Raw genomic sequence first — 16,905 nt, forward strand, 5'->3', positions numbered from 1 at the left:
CAACACTTGACATGTTGCGTTCATATTTTTGTTCACCATAAATTATAAAAATATTTACCTCCAGACATAGGCATATGTACACTGAGTGTACCAAACATTAGGAACACCTTCCTAATATTGAGTTGCACACCCTTTTGGCATCAGAACAGCCTCAATATTCATCTACAATAATTGAAGAAGATTTAACAAGTCATATCAATAAGGGATCATAGCTTTCACCTGGATTAACCTTGTCAGTCTACGTCATGGAAAGAGCAGGTGTTCTTAATGTTTGTATACTCAGTGTATATAAAATGTTTGTGGGCCTACAATATATCTCTCTCACTTGAATCTTTCTCTTTGTGACAGACCAGGGTTAAATGCCTTCCATTTCATTTTTCTGTATTTATTTATATATATTTTAATAGTATTTTTTTAATTATTATTGCTTGGGTAAACTTAAATGTGTTCATTTATTTTTCATTCTTTATGCGGTGCGCACTATGCAGAACACCAGAATAATTATCACTGTGAATCAATGTAATGTTTGTTTATGTGTCAATTAATCCCGTAAGGAATGGGTTGCCAACTGGCAATTTGACAAAACAATTTTTGTTAATGAATTAATTCATATGAAACACACAAGCACACACTCCTGCTGTGAAGAGGCCATAAGACCTAAAGCTGGTCAGACATGGGAGACTGGCAGAGTGCCAAGAGGTAAAGCTCTAAGGATAGGTGGATTAAACCTGAAATATCTCTCTCTCTCTCTCTCTCTCTCTCTCTCTCTCGTCTTTATGCTCTCTCTTTCTCTCCCTCTTTCCTTTTCGTCTCTCTTTTAACTCTCGATCTCTCAAACCCTCCTCTCTCTATCATTCTCTCTATCTACCACTATTCTCTCTCGCTTGCTAGGTTTCCACCCAATTGGCGTCAGGTTTTCATGGAAATATTCAAAAATCTGCATAAATAAAAGATGTACATTTTCCCACCAGTGACGTTTCCACCAAACTGACTTGTTGTGGATGAAAATCAGTGTGTGATGGCGTAGTGCACAATGTTCATTGTGTTTGGCACGTGCACTCTAGCTGACATCTCGTAGATACAATGTGGGTAGGCTCTGCGGGTAGGTAAGTCTACATGATGAGATTATTATGGATAAGAGCGATAATATTTTTATTTGTCAAACGGCAGTCAAGCATTGATCATCATGTCACCAGAATAAGACCCTCGACATTTATTGGAAAGGAGCATCAAGCGCATCACTGTACACTTTCATCACCCTATGAAGTTTGTCATAATTTATTTAATCTGTAGCCTAATAAACTGCATGGTTTCCCAAGTCGTTATGAGAGGATCACACACCATGTCATCGTGTGACTCCAAGTTTACTTCGATATGATGGCAGTGGTGTAAAGTACTTAAGTAAAAATACTTTAAAGTACTACTTAATTAAGTCATTTTTTGGGGTATCAGTAATTTACTTGACTATTCATATTTTTGACAACTTTTACTTTTACCTCACTACATTCCTAAAGAGAATTATGTACTTTTTACTCCATACGTTTTCCCTGACAGCCAAAAGTACTCGTTACATTTTGAATGCTTAGCAAGACCGGAAAATGGTCTAATTCACACACTTATCAAGAGAACATCCGTGGTCATCCCTGCTGCCTCTGAAAATAAATAAATAAAAAACTACAACATAAGGAATTTGAAATTATCTATACTTGTACTTTTACTTTTCATACTTAAGTACATTTTAGCAATTACATTTACTTTTGATAGTTAAGTATATTTAAAACCAAATACTTTTATACTTTTACTCAAGATGTGTTTTACTGGGTGACTTTCACTTTTACTTGAGTAATTTCGAATTAAGGTATCTTTACTTCTACTCAAGTATGACATTTGGGTACTTTTACCGCCACTGTATGATGGTTATTATATCAATATTTGCACATAGAGGGTTTTCCACCACCATTTCTCGCAAACCTTCCTTCTCTCTTTCTCCCCCACCCTCTCTCTCTTCCCTTCACCCCCCGCTCCTCTTCTTATCCTTTCCTTGAAGCGGGTTCAAGGTACACGAAAGCCATGGACACGTGTATGTAGGTACATCAACTGACTAAATCCTCCCGCAGATGCCACTGCTTGGTTGCAGGCCAGTGGCTAGCTACAGCAGCTAACAGGCTAACTAGTTAATAGGCTTACTGGCTAATTAGCAAGCATGTAGCTAGCTGACTAGCATGCTAATAAGCTATATAGTGACCAGCGGACTAAGGTTTAAGAGGCACACTACACTACTAGACCATGTGTGTTGTGGTTTTTCATTATGAGCTCAAGGGGTTTAGTAGGGTAAAGTAGGCCTACACTTTGTCATTGCAGATCGAGAAGTCAATATTGCATAATGTGAGTATAAATTACTATGTTTTTGGTCACTTAACCCAAGAAACTGTGGGTCATGGACCATCATGAGAATACATTATAAACAACTACCATGCTTTCATGTTTCACTAGTATCACTACATGCTGCTAGTACAAAACGATGGTATTATCATGGTATTTTGGTAACTAAAATGGCAGGAAAATACTATAGTAATTCTGCAAATGCCATGGTATTTTCTTGCCATGGTAGTAGTTTTGGTCACTAGCGTGGGTTGAAAATACCACGGCATATGCAACAGTACCATGGTATTTTCCTTCTATGGTAGTAACCAAAAAAACATGATAGTACCATAGTACTGTTTTCATTGTACTACCATGGCAGGTACCATGGCAGGAAAATACCATGACACATTTCTTTAAGGATCCTGCACACTTTTTGACTAGCGTCAGGCGCCAAATACAGTTAGCATGAATAAACAATAGAAAGTACACACAAGACAATTAGCAGAAACACCTGAGTGTTAGTGTTATTGCGATTAACAACCATCTAAATGCATTTGCTCCAGATTAGGCTACCCATACCACTTTACCCACTGTGCTACCTTCACAGATAAGAGGCTGAAGCCTTAAAGGAACAAGCACAACATCCATCCACCATCCAGGGTTGTAGTGGAGGGTAAACAGACACGTAAACACAGTATACACAAACTTTAATTTTGTGAAAAGTGCTTTTACACACCCAAATGGTTTGGCCTACAAACTATTATGGAAGGAGGAGACTCTCATGAACATGATGCTGTTCTTGGGACTTGTCTGAAGTCGGTATAGCCGATCTTCCAACTTCTGTCTGTAGCGTCCGAACAGTTTAGGCTAGACACTTAAATGACCACTCTGTGTAAAGGTGAGACTCCCACAGGCCTCACCTCTGAATGTCCCCCGGTACCAGTCAAAAACATTTATGGAAGTATATATGGAGACTGTTTAGTGACAAAATAAGGGTTTAAATACATGTACAAATATATATATATATATTGGATAGATACTTCAGAACAAACTTCCTTTAGATTTTTAATGGGGGACTATCTGTTGTTCCATGTAGTGAATCTGTTATTCAATGCAATTATATGGGCTAATATCAGTAATTTTTCATCAAATACAGTGCATTCGAAAAGTATTCAGAACCCCTTGACTTTTTCCACATTTTGTTGTTACAGCCTTATTCTAAAATAGATTTTAGTTAGTTTTTTCCCCCTCATCAATCTATGCACGATAACCCTTAATGACAAATTCAAAACTGTTTTTTAGAAATGTTTGCAAATTTATTTAAACTTTTTAAAATAAAAAAATAAATATACAGTTGAAGTCAGAAGTTTACATACTCTTAGGTTGAAGTCATTAAAACTTGTTTTTCAACCACTCCACAAATTTCTTGTTAAACTCAGTTTTTCACAATTCCTGACACTTAATCCTAGTAGAAATTCCCTGTCTTAGGTCAGTTAGGATCACCACTTTATTTTAAGAATGTGAAATGTCATAGTAATAGTAGAGAGAATGATTTATTTCAGCTTTTATTTCTTTCATCACTTTCCAAGTGAGTCAGAAGTCTACATACACTCAATTAGTATTTGGTAACATTGCCTTTAAATTGTTTAACTTGGGTCAAACATTTCGGGTAGCCTTCCACAACCTTCCCACAATAAGTTGGGTGAATTTTGGCCCATTTCTCCTGACAGAGCTGGTGTAACTGAGTCAGGTTTGTAGGCCTCCTTGCTCACACATGCTTTTCAGTTCTGCCCACAAATTTTCTATAGGATTGAGGTCAGGGCTTTGTGATGGCCACTCCAATACCTTGACTTTGTTGTCCTTAAGCCATTTTGCCACAACTTTCATTGTCATTGTCCATTTGGAAGACCTATTTTCAACCAAGCTTTAACTTCCTGACTGATGTCTTGAGATGTGGCTTCAATATATCCACATCATTTTCCTCTCTCATGATGCCATCTATTTTGTGAAGTGCACCAGTCCCTCCTGCAGCAAAGCACCCCCACAACATGATGCTGCCACCCCCGTGCTTCACGGTTGGGATGGTGTTCTTCGGCTTGCAAGCCTCCCCCTTTTTCCTCCAAACATACCGATGGCCATCATGGCCAAACAGTTTCATCAGACCAGAGGACATTTCTCCAAAAAGTACGATCTTTGTCCCCATGTGCAGTTGCAAACCGTAGTCTGGCTTTTTTATGGCGGTTTTGGAGCATTGGCCTCTTCCTTGCTGTGCGGCCTTTCAGGTTATGTCGATATAGGACTCGTTTTACTGTGGATATAGATACTTTGTACCTGTTTCCTCTAGCATCTTCACAAGGTCCTTTGCTGTTGTTCTGGGATTAATTTGCAGTTTTCGCACCAAAGTACGTTCATCTCTAGGAGACAGAACGCATCTCCTTCCTGAGCGGTATGATGGCTGCATGGTCCTATGGTGTTTATACCTGCGTACTATTGTTTGTACAGATAAACGTGGTACCTTCAGGTGTTTGGAAATTGCTCCCAAGGATGAACCAGACTTGTGGAGGTCTACAATTTCTATTCTGGGGTCTTGGCTGATTTCTGTTGATTTTCCCATGATGTCAAGCAAAGAGGCACTGAGTTTGAAGGTAGGCCTTGAAATACATCCACAGGTACACTTCCAATTGACTCAAATTATATCAATTAGCCTATCAGAAGCTTCTAAAGCCATGACATCATTTTCTGGAATTGTCCAAGCTGTTTAAAGGCACAGTCAACTTAGTGTATGTAAACTTCTGACCCACTGGAATTGTGATACAGTGAATTGTACGTGAAATAATCTGTCTGTAAACAATTGTTGGAAAAATTACCTGTGTCATACTCAAAGTAGATGTCCTAACCGACTTGCCAAAACTATAGTTTGTTAATTGAGGACAGACGTTCCGCTAGCGGTAGAGCATGGTGCAAAATACAAAAAACCTAAAAAATGCTATAACTTCAATTTCTCAAACATATGACTATTTTACACCATTTGAAAGATAAGACTCTCGTTAATCCAACCACATTGTGTCAGATGACACTCCTAGGACATTATGTTATACAATACATGCATGTTTTGTTCAATGAAGTTTATATTTATATAAAAAAACAGCTTTACATTAGCATGTGATGTTCAGAACTAGCATTCCCACCGAAAACTTCCGGTGAATTTACTAAATTACTCATGATAAATGTTGACAAAATTCATAACAATTATTTTAAGAATTATAGATACAGAACTCCTTTATGCAATCGCTATGTCAGATTTTAAAATAGCTTTTCGGCGAAAGCACATTTTGCAATATTCTGAGTACATAGCTCAGCCATCAGGGCTAGCTATTTTGACACCTGCCAAGTTCGGGGCTCACTAAACTCAGAATTAGTATTAGAAAAATTGTATTACCTTTGCTTTTCTTCGTCAGAATGCACTCCCAGGACTGCTACTTCCACAACAAATGTTGTTTTTGTTCCAAATAATCCATAGTTATGTCCAAATACCCCCGTTTTGTTCGTGCGTTTCAGGTCACTATCCAAAGGGTAATGCGCGAGCGCATTTCCAGACCAAAAAATTCTAAATGTTCCATTACCGTACTTAGAAGCATGTCAAACGCGATAATATTCCAACTGGACAATGCTGTATTCATTCAAAGAGGAAAAGAAAAAATGGCGTGATCTCGTGAAAGCGCATCTCCAATCTCTTTGTCACCAGGTAGTCCACTGACAAACTGAGCTGCTATTATCTGCCCAGAGACAGGAGATGCCTCAATCCGGTTTCTGAAGGCTTTAGAGAGCCAATGGAAGCCTTAGAATGTGTCACGTAACAGCTCAGATACTGTAGTTTCGATAGAGATGCAAAAGAAGGACTACAAATTCGCAGACAGGCCACTTCCTGCTTGGAATCTTCTCAGGTTTTTGCCTGCCATATGAGTTCTGTTATACTCACAGATACCATTCAAACAGTTTTAGAAACGGTAGAGTGTTTTCTACCCAAATCTACTAATTATATGCATATTCTAGTTTCTGGACAAGAGTAGTAACCAGATTAAATCGGGTACGTTTTTTTCATCCGGCCGTGAAAATACTGCCCCCTATCCACAACAGGTTAAATGTATTTGGCTAAGGTGTATGTAAACTTCCGACTTCAACTGTATATATATTACATTTACATAAATATTTAGACCCTTTTCTCAGTACTTTGTTGAAGGACCTTTGGCAGCGATTACAGCCTCGCATTTTCTTGGGTATGTCGCTTCAAGCTTGGCATACTTGTATTTGGGAAATTTCTCCCACTCTTCTCTGCAGATCATCTCAAGCTCTGTCAGGTTGGATGGGGAGCGTCACTGCACAGCTATTTTCAAGTCTCTCCAGAGATGTTTGATCAGGGTCAACTCCAATCTCTGGCTGGGCCACTCAAGGACATTCAGAGACTTGTCCCGAAGCTACTCCTGTGTTCTCTTGGCTGTGTGCTTAGGGTCGTTGTCTTATTGGAAAGTGAACCCTGTCTGAGGTCCTGAGCACTCTGGAGCAGGTTTTCATCAAGGATCTCCCTGTACTTTTCTCCGTTCATCTTTCCCTCGATCCTGACTAGTCTCCCAGTCCCTGACGCTAAAAAACATCCCCCCAGTATGATGCTGCCACCACCATGCTTCCCCGTAGGGATGGTGCCAAGTTTCCTCCAGATAAGAAGCTTGTCATTCATCTGACCAGAGAATCTTGTTTCTCATGGTCTGAGAGTCCTTTAGGTGCCTTTTGGCGAACTCCAAGAGGGCTGTCATGTGCCTTTTACTGAGGAGTGGCTTCCAGCTGGCCACTCTACCATTAAGGCCTGATTGGTGGAGTGCTGCAGAGATGGTTGTTCTTCTGAAAGGTTCTCCCATCCCCACAGAGGAACTCTGGTGCTCTTTCAGGGTAACCATCGGGTCCTTGATCACCTCCCTGACCAATCCCTTCTCCACCGATTGCTCAGTTTGGCCAGCTGGCCAACACTAGGAAGAGTCTTGGTGGTTCCAAACTTATTCCATTTAAGAATGATGGAGGCCACTGTGTTCTTGGGGACCTTCAATGCTATAGAAGTGTTTTCTTACCCTTCCCCAGATCTGTGCCTCGATACAATCCTGTCTTGGCGCTCTACGGACAATTCCTTCTACATCATGGCTTGGTTTTTGCTCTGACATGCATTATCAACTGTGGGACCTTATCTAGACAGGTGTGTGTCTTTCCAAATCATGTCCAATCAATTGATTGTACCATAGGTGGAATCCAATCAAGTTGTAGACACATCTCAAGGATGATCAATGGAAACAGGATGCACTTGAGCTCAAACCTATTTTCACTTGTCATTATGGGGTATTGTGTGTAGATTGATGAGGATTTTTATTGATTCCATTTTAGAATAAGGCTGTAACGTAACAAATTGTGGAAAAAGTCAAGGGGTCTGAATATTTCTGAAGGCAGTGAATATACAGTACCAGTCAAAAGTTTGGACACATCTACTCATTCAAGGGTTATTCTTTATTTGTACTATTTTCTACATTGTGGAATAATAGTGAAGAAATCAAAACTATGAAATAACACATATGGAATCATGTAGTAAGCAAAAAAGTGTTAAACAAATCAAAATATATTTTATATTTGAGGTTCTTCAAAGTAGCCACCCTTTGTGTTGATGACAGCTTTGCACACTGTTATTTCATAGTTTTGATGTCTTCACTATTATTATACAATGTAGAAAATAGTAGAATAAAGAAAAACCCTTGAATGAGTAGGTGTTTTGTCTGGTACTGTATATATTTATTTTTATAGGCTTCAAGGGGTTTTAAAATTCAATTATTATTATTTTTTTATCATTGGTATGAACATCTTAAAACAATTCCATATAGTTTAGTAGTACCCCACCCCCCCTCCCCTGGCTTAGACAGGGCTTAGAGTCTTATGGGTTAATTAGCATTTGTTGGCATTAGCGTTAGTGACGCTACTCGCCTCTGATCACTTGAGCGTTCGTTTACCCTCGTTTGTTTTCGACCACTCCATCCCTTCATCCATTCATCCATCCATCCCTGCCAAGCCCCTAATGTTCTGACTGAGCATTAAGTACTATCATCTTAGGAGATTTACCCAGACACACACCTGAGAGCACCAAAAGACAGACAGGCAGGCAGGCTGGCCACTGCCCTGCGTAACACAACAGGCTCTCTAGCTGGCCCTCATGACAGACAGGCTTCCCTAGGTATTGTCCTGGCTTGGCCTGGGTAGCTAGCTTAATCAACAGGCAGGTTGCCTAACCCCAACCCTAGATAAAACAGCAGGCCTGCTGGTCACTGGCCTAGGTAACAGGCTGGCTAGCTGGCCATAATGCTAACAGGTTGGCCACTGGCCTGGGTAAAACGTTTGCTAGCTGGCCATAATGCTAACACATTGGCCAATGGCCTGGGTAACAGGCTAGCTTGCTGTCCTGGGTAGGCCTAATATAACAAACTGGCTAGCAGACCCTGTCCTGTGTCACGGGTAGTCTAATCAACCCTAACCCTGGTAAGACAACAGGCTGGCTAGCTGGCCCTGCCCTGGAGGTGACCAGCTGGAGGAGAAAGAGAACATCTCTTTATTCTCTCTGATCACACCTCCACATGGCCAGCACTGGGCCAAGGAGAGGATAACAGAGTGTGTGTGTGTGTGTGAGGGGGGGGGGGGGGGGTGAGGTGAGTGAGAGACTGTGTACACGTGTGTGCATGTGCCTTTTAGTTTTTTGTGTGTGAGAAGGAGAAAGAAAGCGACTGTGTACGCACATACTTGTGTGCACATGCCTTTTGTGTCCGTCAGAGCGTGTGTGTGCATGCGTGTCAGAAAGAGAGCGAGAGACAGACTGTACGCATATACTTGCGTGCCCATGCCTTTCTTTTTTGTCCGTTCGTGTGTGTGTGAATGTTTATAAGAGTGTATCAGTGTATACACTTAGGAGGCAGTGTTTAAACCTTCTACAACAGACAGAAGTTGCAAAAATGAGTCATCTACAGTATAAAGAGGCCCTTGCCTCTTGGGGTTGAAATCGAGCACACTGTCGTCAACACAATGATTTCACAGGCATTAAGCATTTAGTCCCTGTTAAACAATGAAGAGGTAGAAAGCAACTGGCCTGTAGGTCAACAGTGCTTGATTTGACAAGCATTAGTCACTTAATTGTCATTACAGAATAGAGAAGAAGCATTGGAGAAACTGTACTGGACGTCAACAGTGGTTGATCATTTCACAGGCAATAGTCAATTAGTCAAGAAGGAGTAGAAGCTCCTGTAGACCTACGTCAATAGTGGTTAGTCTGTCTCAGAGCTGTGTATCTAAGTACATGACTCTGGTCTGTCTGACCTTCTGAGGTATGGTATGTAGTCTTCAGTTTTAACAAAGAGTACTGAGTCATAGGCGTGCGTCCTTAACAGCACCCTATTCCCCGACACAGTGCAGATTTCGACACTTCATCCTCTAGTTTATGGGGGGGGGGGGGGGTTGGAAGGGTGGTGGGGGGGTGTACCTTACCTCGCTCTTTCTCTTTCTTTTCTTTGGAGAAGGAGTCAAACTTCCTCCTGAGTGATTTTCTCCTCTTACGAATTTCTGGAAAAGGTGGACAAAAAAATGGGTTGTTAAAAAAAGACAAAAAGAAACAAAATAGGTTTTTTGTTCATGATAGTGAAGAGTAATGTACCGTTTGCCTGGTGACGTTTTAACTGGCTTCTTTATAATCTGCGTCTTACTTGCAGTTTATTTGAATTTACATCCCAAATGACACCCTATTCCCTATATACAGTATAGTGCACTACGCCCTATCGGCCCTGGTCAAAACTCCCCAACCCTGTTCCTGAAGAGCTACGCTCCTGTAGGTTTTTGCTCCAACCCCTGATTCAGATTATCAAACAGCTAATTATTAGAATCAGGTGCACTAGATTAGGTTTGGAGTGAAAACCAACAGGACGGTAGCTCTCCAGTAACAGGGTTAGAGAGCCCTGATATAGGGGATAGGGCGCCATTTGGGACACATCCTTGGTAATGTTGGGTTTTCTCTTACTGCTCCCACCATATCGTCTCCTTGTAAAAAAGGAACCATAAACGATGCTAAACAAACAAACCGGGACCGAATATTAGCACAAAATCTCCACCCATGTGAAGACCAAACAAGAGAAGAAGGAAACACATGTCCGCACGCACGCCCCACCAACCCACTGCGGCAAGTTGCTTTCCTGAGAATTACATCTATTCCTCAATTCAGGCGTTACTAAGAATAGACCTTTTACAACATCAAGTCTTTGCGTGTGTGTTTGTATAGGCCACAGCCTCCTGAACTGCCTCTGTAGCCTTTAGCCAGAGGGTGACACCAGAGAAACTATATGCAGATCAAGGATGTGATTTTACAACCTAAACATCCTCTGACGAGCTTTGTCTGGAAGACATCACTGTTTGGGTTTTGGGGCTTTAAAGATCACAGTCATGTGTACAGTCTGTGTGTGTGTGTTTGTAAGGTAGCACGCTTTTGCTGTTTAGGACTGGTTTGTTGCAGAATCCTTGAACTTCCAAGACTAGAATGTATTTTTCTTTGTTTCTCTCAACGTGATTGGGCCTGGGCACAGATCTAGGATCAGCTTAAACTCACAGAATCCCAATCCTCACCACTAATGGGAAAACAACAGAACTGACTCTACACCAGTGTCTAGATGCAACTTCATCCTTAAGGGCTGACCGGATAGGAGTTTTGAAGGCCTTGAAATGTAAATGATCCGAGCAGTCAAATCCCCATGTGAAGAGGTTTGTTTGTGTGTGTATGTGTGTGCGTGTGTGTGTGTCAAGGGTTTAAAGGGGGTCAAATTCCCATGACTACAGGAAATTAAAGTTTATTTCCACGGCAATCGTCTCCTCCCACTCGGCACATGCCAGAGCAAGGGTTAATCTTGAGCAAACTCAACGCTCCGTGTGTGTGTGTGTATTCCTACATGCAATGTACTCAGTGTGTGTGTGTGTGTGTGTTTGCCAATGGCGTGCACACTTTAAGATTAGAGGACTGACACACACACACAGAGTGGAGAGAGATAGATTTAGGCAAAGCAAAACAATCTGAAAGAAAGGCCCAATTGGGGCTGAGAGAGAAAGAAACAGAAGGACAGAAATATCATGCAAGAGAAAGAAAGAAAGTAAGAAAATAATGACAGACCCTGTGGGATTGCTCCCTATATCCATGAGAAAATGAGACATAAAAAACAGTCTCCAGACTTGCCAAATAAGCACCACTCTGACTGCTAAGAACAGAGATTTCAGAAAGAATCCATCCATCAAGCATAGCCAAGGCGTTGCCAGGAAACCAACAACAAACAAACACACACACATGCACACACACACACACTGTAAAAATAAACCAGAGGTTCTGGTATTGGCTCAAACAGTGGGATCAGAACAGAAACCTATGGCGACCTCACTCCATCCCTCAAGCAGCTAGCTCCCATAATATGAGTTTTCAGTGTGTGTGGACGTGTTTAATTACCAATAGTAAACAAACAAAAAATGTGACTAACTGGGGACATTTTGTTAGTCCCCAAGAGAACTAATGCTATTTCTAGGGGGTTTAGGGTTAAGGTTAGAATTATTGTTATAATTACGTTAAGGGTTAGGGTTAGGAGCTAGGGTTAGTTTTAGGGTAAGGAGCTAGGGTTAGGTTTAGGGTTAGGCTTAAGGTTAGGTTTTTGGGTTAAGGTTAGGGTTAGGTTTAAGAGGGTTTATGTTTATGTTGGTATCAAACCTTCCACGGGCCTATTGCAACTTTCTGCCCTGTTTCTGTGTTGTACATCTGACCGGTCTGGAGAGGGTGGGAGAACATGAGAGGCCGAGAGCTCGTCACCCACAACAGTTCAAATACAGGAGGAACATAATTATCAATACAATCCTGAGAGTAAAAAGGTTTAATTTTAAACCAAATTTCATATAAAATCACAATAAAACATGCATACTGGAATAATTAAATAAATAATTAAGTAAGTACATAATTGGAAATCCCCCCCAAAAAGGATGAAGGGATTATGTGCTATATTAAAGTGCATAATATAATACAATTCAATACAAAATATAAAAAAGACAAAACCAGACTAAGCAATTAAATACATTATTCTTTATTGAACTTCCTCCTTGTGTCGATGGCCCCTCCAGCTCTCTTAATTAGGCCCTCTCTAACTCCCACTGTCAGTACTTTATACTACTCCTTAATATTCATACCAAGTGGAGCCAAGGTCTTAAGTTTGGATATCCACCTTGATTCAGCTGCTCTTCTCTGGCCTATGGTCCAGGAGGCTTTCATCTCCAGACCGGTAATGCGGAGGGAGGTTGTAGGGTGGATTTGAAAGTGTTTTACCAGGTGTGTTTGTAATATGTTTGTTTTTTTCAATTGTGTAGAGGTGGTGTTTGAGGCGTGTCAAGACTGAGTGACTGGTTTCTCCTATATAGATGTTGTGGCATAATGTGCATATTATGGCATAGACAGTGTTGGTGCTCTGAATGGTCATGAGTTGTGGGATAGGACTGGAGCTTTGTGCATGTGGATTTTGAATGTGTTGAAGTTGTCTATGGTACTGTTGTTCCGTAGGTGGTTTTGGAGTGGGTTTATTGGAACATTTGACAAAAATTAAGGGGTTTCTGCGAAAGGCTGATAAAGGTCTGAATTCCTGGAGTGGGGGAAATGTACATTGTGTTTGGGTGAAAGTCTAGAATGAAGGAGTCTGTTTATGTCTGAGAAGGTGATGGTGATGGGTATAATCTGGGGTTCTGTATATGTTGGGGGGATAGGAACAGGGGGTCTGGGAAAGGTCTGAGGGTGGAGGACAGGGATAGGATGGGGGGATAGGGATACGGACCCAGAATCAGGAAAGGGATAAGAATAGGTGTGGACTGTTCGCCCAGGTCAGGAGTCAGTGCCTAGTCCAGAGTTCTGCAGGGAGAGTTACGGAGTTTAGGGTTAAGGTTAGGGTTAAGGTTAGGGTTAAGGTTAAGGCTAGGGTTGGGGTTGGGGTTGGGGTTAGGGTTAGGGTTGGGGTTAAGGGGATCAGGCAATCTGTTCTGGGTGAGGCCTGCCAGTGTGTTAGGGTTGGGGGGGATCAAGCATTCTGTTCTGGGTAAGGCCTGCCAGTGTGTTTGCCTTTATGTACCTCAATGACCGCTTCGAGTATCCCCTCTTCCCCATTGCACTAAATAGGGTCTGTGTGGCTGAATGAAAGTCTTTCTGTTGTGTACATAGTCTACGGAATCGAATGAGTTGTGATTTGACAATGCCAGTGAATGTATGTTTTGGGTGATAACGGGACTTGAAGTAGGGCGTGCGTGTCTGTGTCCTTGAAATATACTTTTGTTTGTAAAGAGACCATGTGTGTGTCAGTCTCTTGAAAAAATATAGTTGTTTCCAAGAAGTTGATTGTATGTGGGTGGATTACATATTTAACTGTTATGGTAGGATGATTGTTATTGAGTATTTCAATGAATGTTGTGAAATGTACCAGATCATGTTCCCACACTCCGAAGATATCATCCAGATATCGTCTATAAAACATGGGATGCAATGGGCATTTATCCAAGGCTGTCAATTCCCAGTCTGCCATATAGATATTAAGCATAGGCTGGGGCAAACCTTTTACCCATCGCCGTCCCATGAATCTGTAAGTAGTGTTTATTATTAAATGTGAAATCATTGTTTCTTAATCCAAGTTCTAGAAGCTGTAGGAGCTGTGAGTCTGGTCTATCTGAATCTGGATATCTCCGGAGTGCAGATTTCACCGCTGCTAAACCTGACAAAATATCTATGTTGGTGTAGAGAGAATCTACAGTATATCTATAGTGAATAGGTATGCGTCCTTAAGGTAGCTAGGGTGCCTTTGTGAGATGGGATTGAGGAAGTAGTCAATGGAGAGGACGAGGACTCACTCCCGCAGATGGAGGTTAGGGTTAAGGTTAGGGTTAAGGATAGGGTTGGGGTTAGGGTTGGGGTTAAGGGGACCAGGCAATCTGTTCTGGGTGAGGCCTGGTTAGGTTAGGGTTAGGGTTAAGGTTAGGGTTAGGGTAAGGGTAAGAGTACGGGTTAAGGTAAGGTTTAGGGTTAGGGAACATAGGATTTTGAATGGGACTGAATTGTGTCTCCACAAGATTAGCTGTACAAGACTGCGTGTGTATGTGGGTGTGTGTGTGTGTGTGCATGTGTGTGTGTGCATGAGCGTGTGCATGCATGCACGTGCATGTACTGTGCTTTCTCAGACATCAGCTCGCTCCCATATTTTATACATGAGCCATCACTGAAACAGTAGTGGGCCTGATACACCAGCCTACTTCCTTTATAGTGCACTACTTTTGATAAGAGCCCTATGGACTTTGGTAAAAAAGTAGTGCACTATAAAATAAATAGGGTGTCATTTGGGACAAAGACACAGCAGTAACACACATGGGAGGTGGCTGGCTAGCTAACAGAGACTCTGTATGAGGTCTCCACCCCAGGGAGAGGGACAGGAATAATCCCAAACATTACAGACTCTGACTGATCCCACTCCCTATGACAGTAATAAACACTGGCCCCCTCCATTTTATATTTGTATGTGTTTCATTTATTTATACAGTATATTGCATATAGAGTCATGCTGCAATAGAGTTATCTGACACTGACTGACAGATTTAACTGTTTTCTATTTACGTAATCTGCAGCTCAACAGAGAATGAAATGCAGTAAAAAATATATATATTTTAGTCTTAATAATATAGTCTTGTCCAATAACTTTGACAATATTAGATTTCAAGATTCTGTAAGGAATGAATTATTGACATATAATTAGAATGTACTGGAACAGATTAAGTGAAAACTGATTTGAAATGTTTGTCGGATTTTCTTTGTTCCATCCATGACTGGTTACATGCTGTAACTGTAACACATTTGAATGCCCTATGATGTACAGTATGGTTGTATAGCAACTGTGTGACAGCAACTATGCCTTACTGAGGGGCAACAAAATAGTGATCAAATTAAGATCCCACATCTGTATTCTAGTCTATTCTAACATACCTCCATTCCTAACAACTGTGAGTGAAACATAACACTTTTGAACACGTTTAATTTGTACATTTATACAGCGTGTGGGAGTCCATTCTCCTGTTTTACTTCAGGATAAAAAAGTCCACAATGGAGGCAAAAGGAATGGATGAGCTGGATAAAATACAGTAGGTCTTGATGAAGGTCTTTGTGAGCAAAATCTTGCACTTTCCAATTAGTTTAACTTCTTTGGGATAGGGAGCAGTATTTTCACGGCCGGATAAAAAACGTACCCGATTTAATCTGGTTACTACTCCTGCCCAGAAACTAGAATATGCATATAATTAGTAGATTTGGATAGAAACCACTCTAAAGTTTCTAAAACTGTTTGAATGGTGTCTGTGAGTATAACAGAACTCATATGGCAGGCCAAAACCTGAGAAGATTCCATACAGGAAGTGCCCTGTCTGACAATTTGTTGTCCTCTGTTGCATCTCTATCGACATTACAGCATCTGTGCTGTAACGTGACACTTTCTAAGGCTTCCATTGGCTCTCTAAAGCCGCCAGAAAGTGGAATGGGGTGTCTGCTGTCTCTGGGCAAAGTACAGCAGCAGAGTTTGTAAGTGGTCAGCCTGGGGACAGTGAGACTGAGATGCGCATCACGAGACTTCTACATTTTTTTCTTTCAGCCTTTGAATGAATACAACGTTGCCCGGTTGGAATATTATCACTATTTTACGAGAAAAATAGCATAAAAATTGATTTTAGACAGCGTTTGACATGCTTCTAAGTACGGTAATGGAATATTTAGAATTTTTTTGTCACAAAATGCGCTCGCGCGTCACCCTTCGGATAGTGACCTGAACGCACGAACAAAACGGAGGTATTTGGATATAACTATGGATTATTTGGAACCAAAACAACATTTGTTGTTGAAGTAGAAGTCCTGGGAGTGCATGCTGACGAAGAACAGCAAAGGTAATACAATTTTTCTAATAGTAATTCTGAGTTTAGGTGACCCCGAAGTTGGCGGATGTCAAAATAGCTAGCCGTGATGGCCGAGCTATGTACTCAGAATATTGCAAAATGTGCTTTCGCCGAAAAGCTATTTTAAAATCGGACATAGCGATTGCATAAGGAGTTCTGTATATATAATTCTTAAAATAATTGTTATGTATTTTGTCAACGTTTATCATGAGTAATTTAGTAAATTCACCGGAAGTTTTTGGTGGGTATGCTAGTTCTGAACATCACATGCTAATGTAAAAAGCTGGTTTTTGATATAAATATGAACTTGATTGAACAAAACATGCATGTATTGTATAACATAATGTCCTAGGAGTGTCATCTGATGAAGGTCATCAAAGGTTAGTGCTGCGTTTTGCTTTCGCTGTAAATCCTTTTTGAAATCGGACAATGTGGTTGGATTAACGAGAGTCTTATCTTTAAAATGGTGTAAAATAGTTGATTGTTTGTACC

The 16,905-nt window shown here is 40.9% G+C and overlaps 1 protein-coding gene across 2 annotated transcripts in view; it reads right to left on the bottom strand.

The window, feature by feature from the left end:
* arhgap36 (Rho GTPase activating protein 36) overlaps nt 1–16,905 on the bottom strand; it is a 97,334-nt gene that overhangs the window by 20,486 nt on the left and 59,943 nt on the right. For both annotated transcript variants that reach the window (XM_029760640.1, XM_029760639.1), the window contains exon 3: nt 9,925–9,999. In XM_029760640.1, the coding sequence (XP_029616500.1) occupies nt 9,925–9,999 (75 nt within the window). The remainder of the gene's footprint in view (nt 1–9,924; nt 10,000–16,905) is intronic.

This window comes from Salmo trutta, chromosome 8, assembly GCF_901001165.1.
Source record: "Salmo trutta chromosome 8, fSalTru1.1, whole genome shotgun sequence".
NCBI classification, from domain to species: Eukaryota; Metazoa; Chordata; class Actinopteri; order Salmoniformes; family Salmonidae; genus Salmo; species Salmo trutta.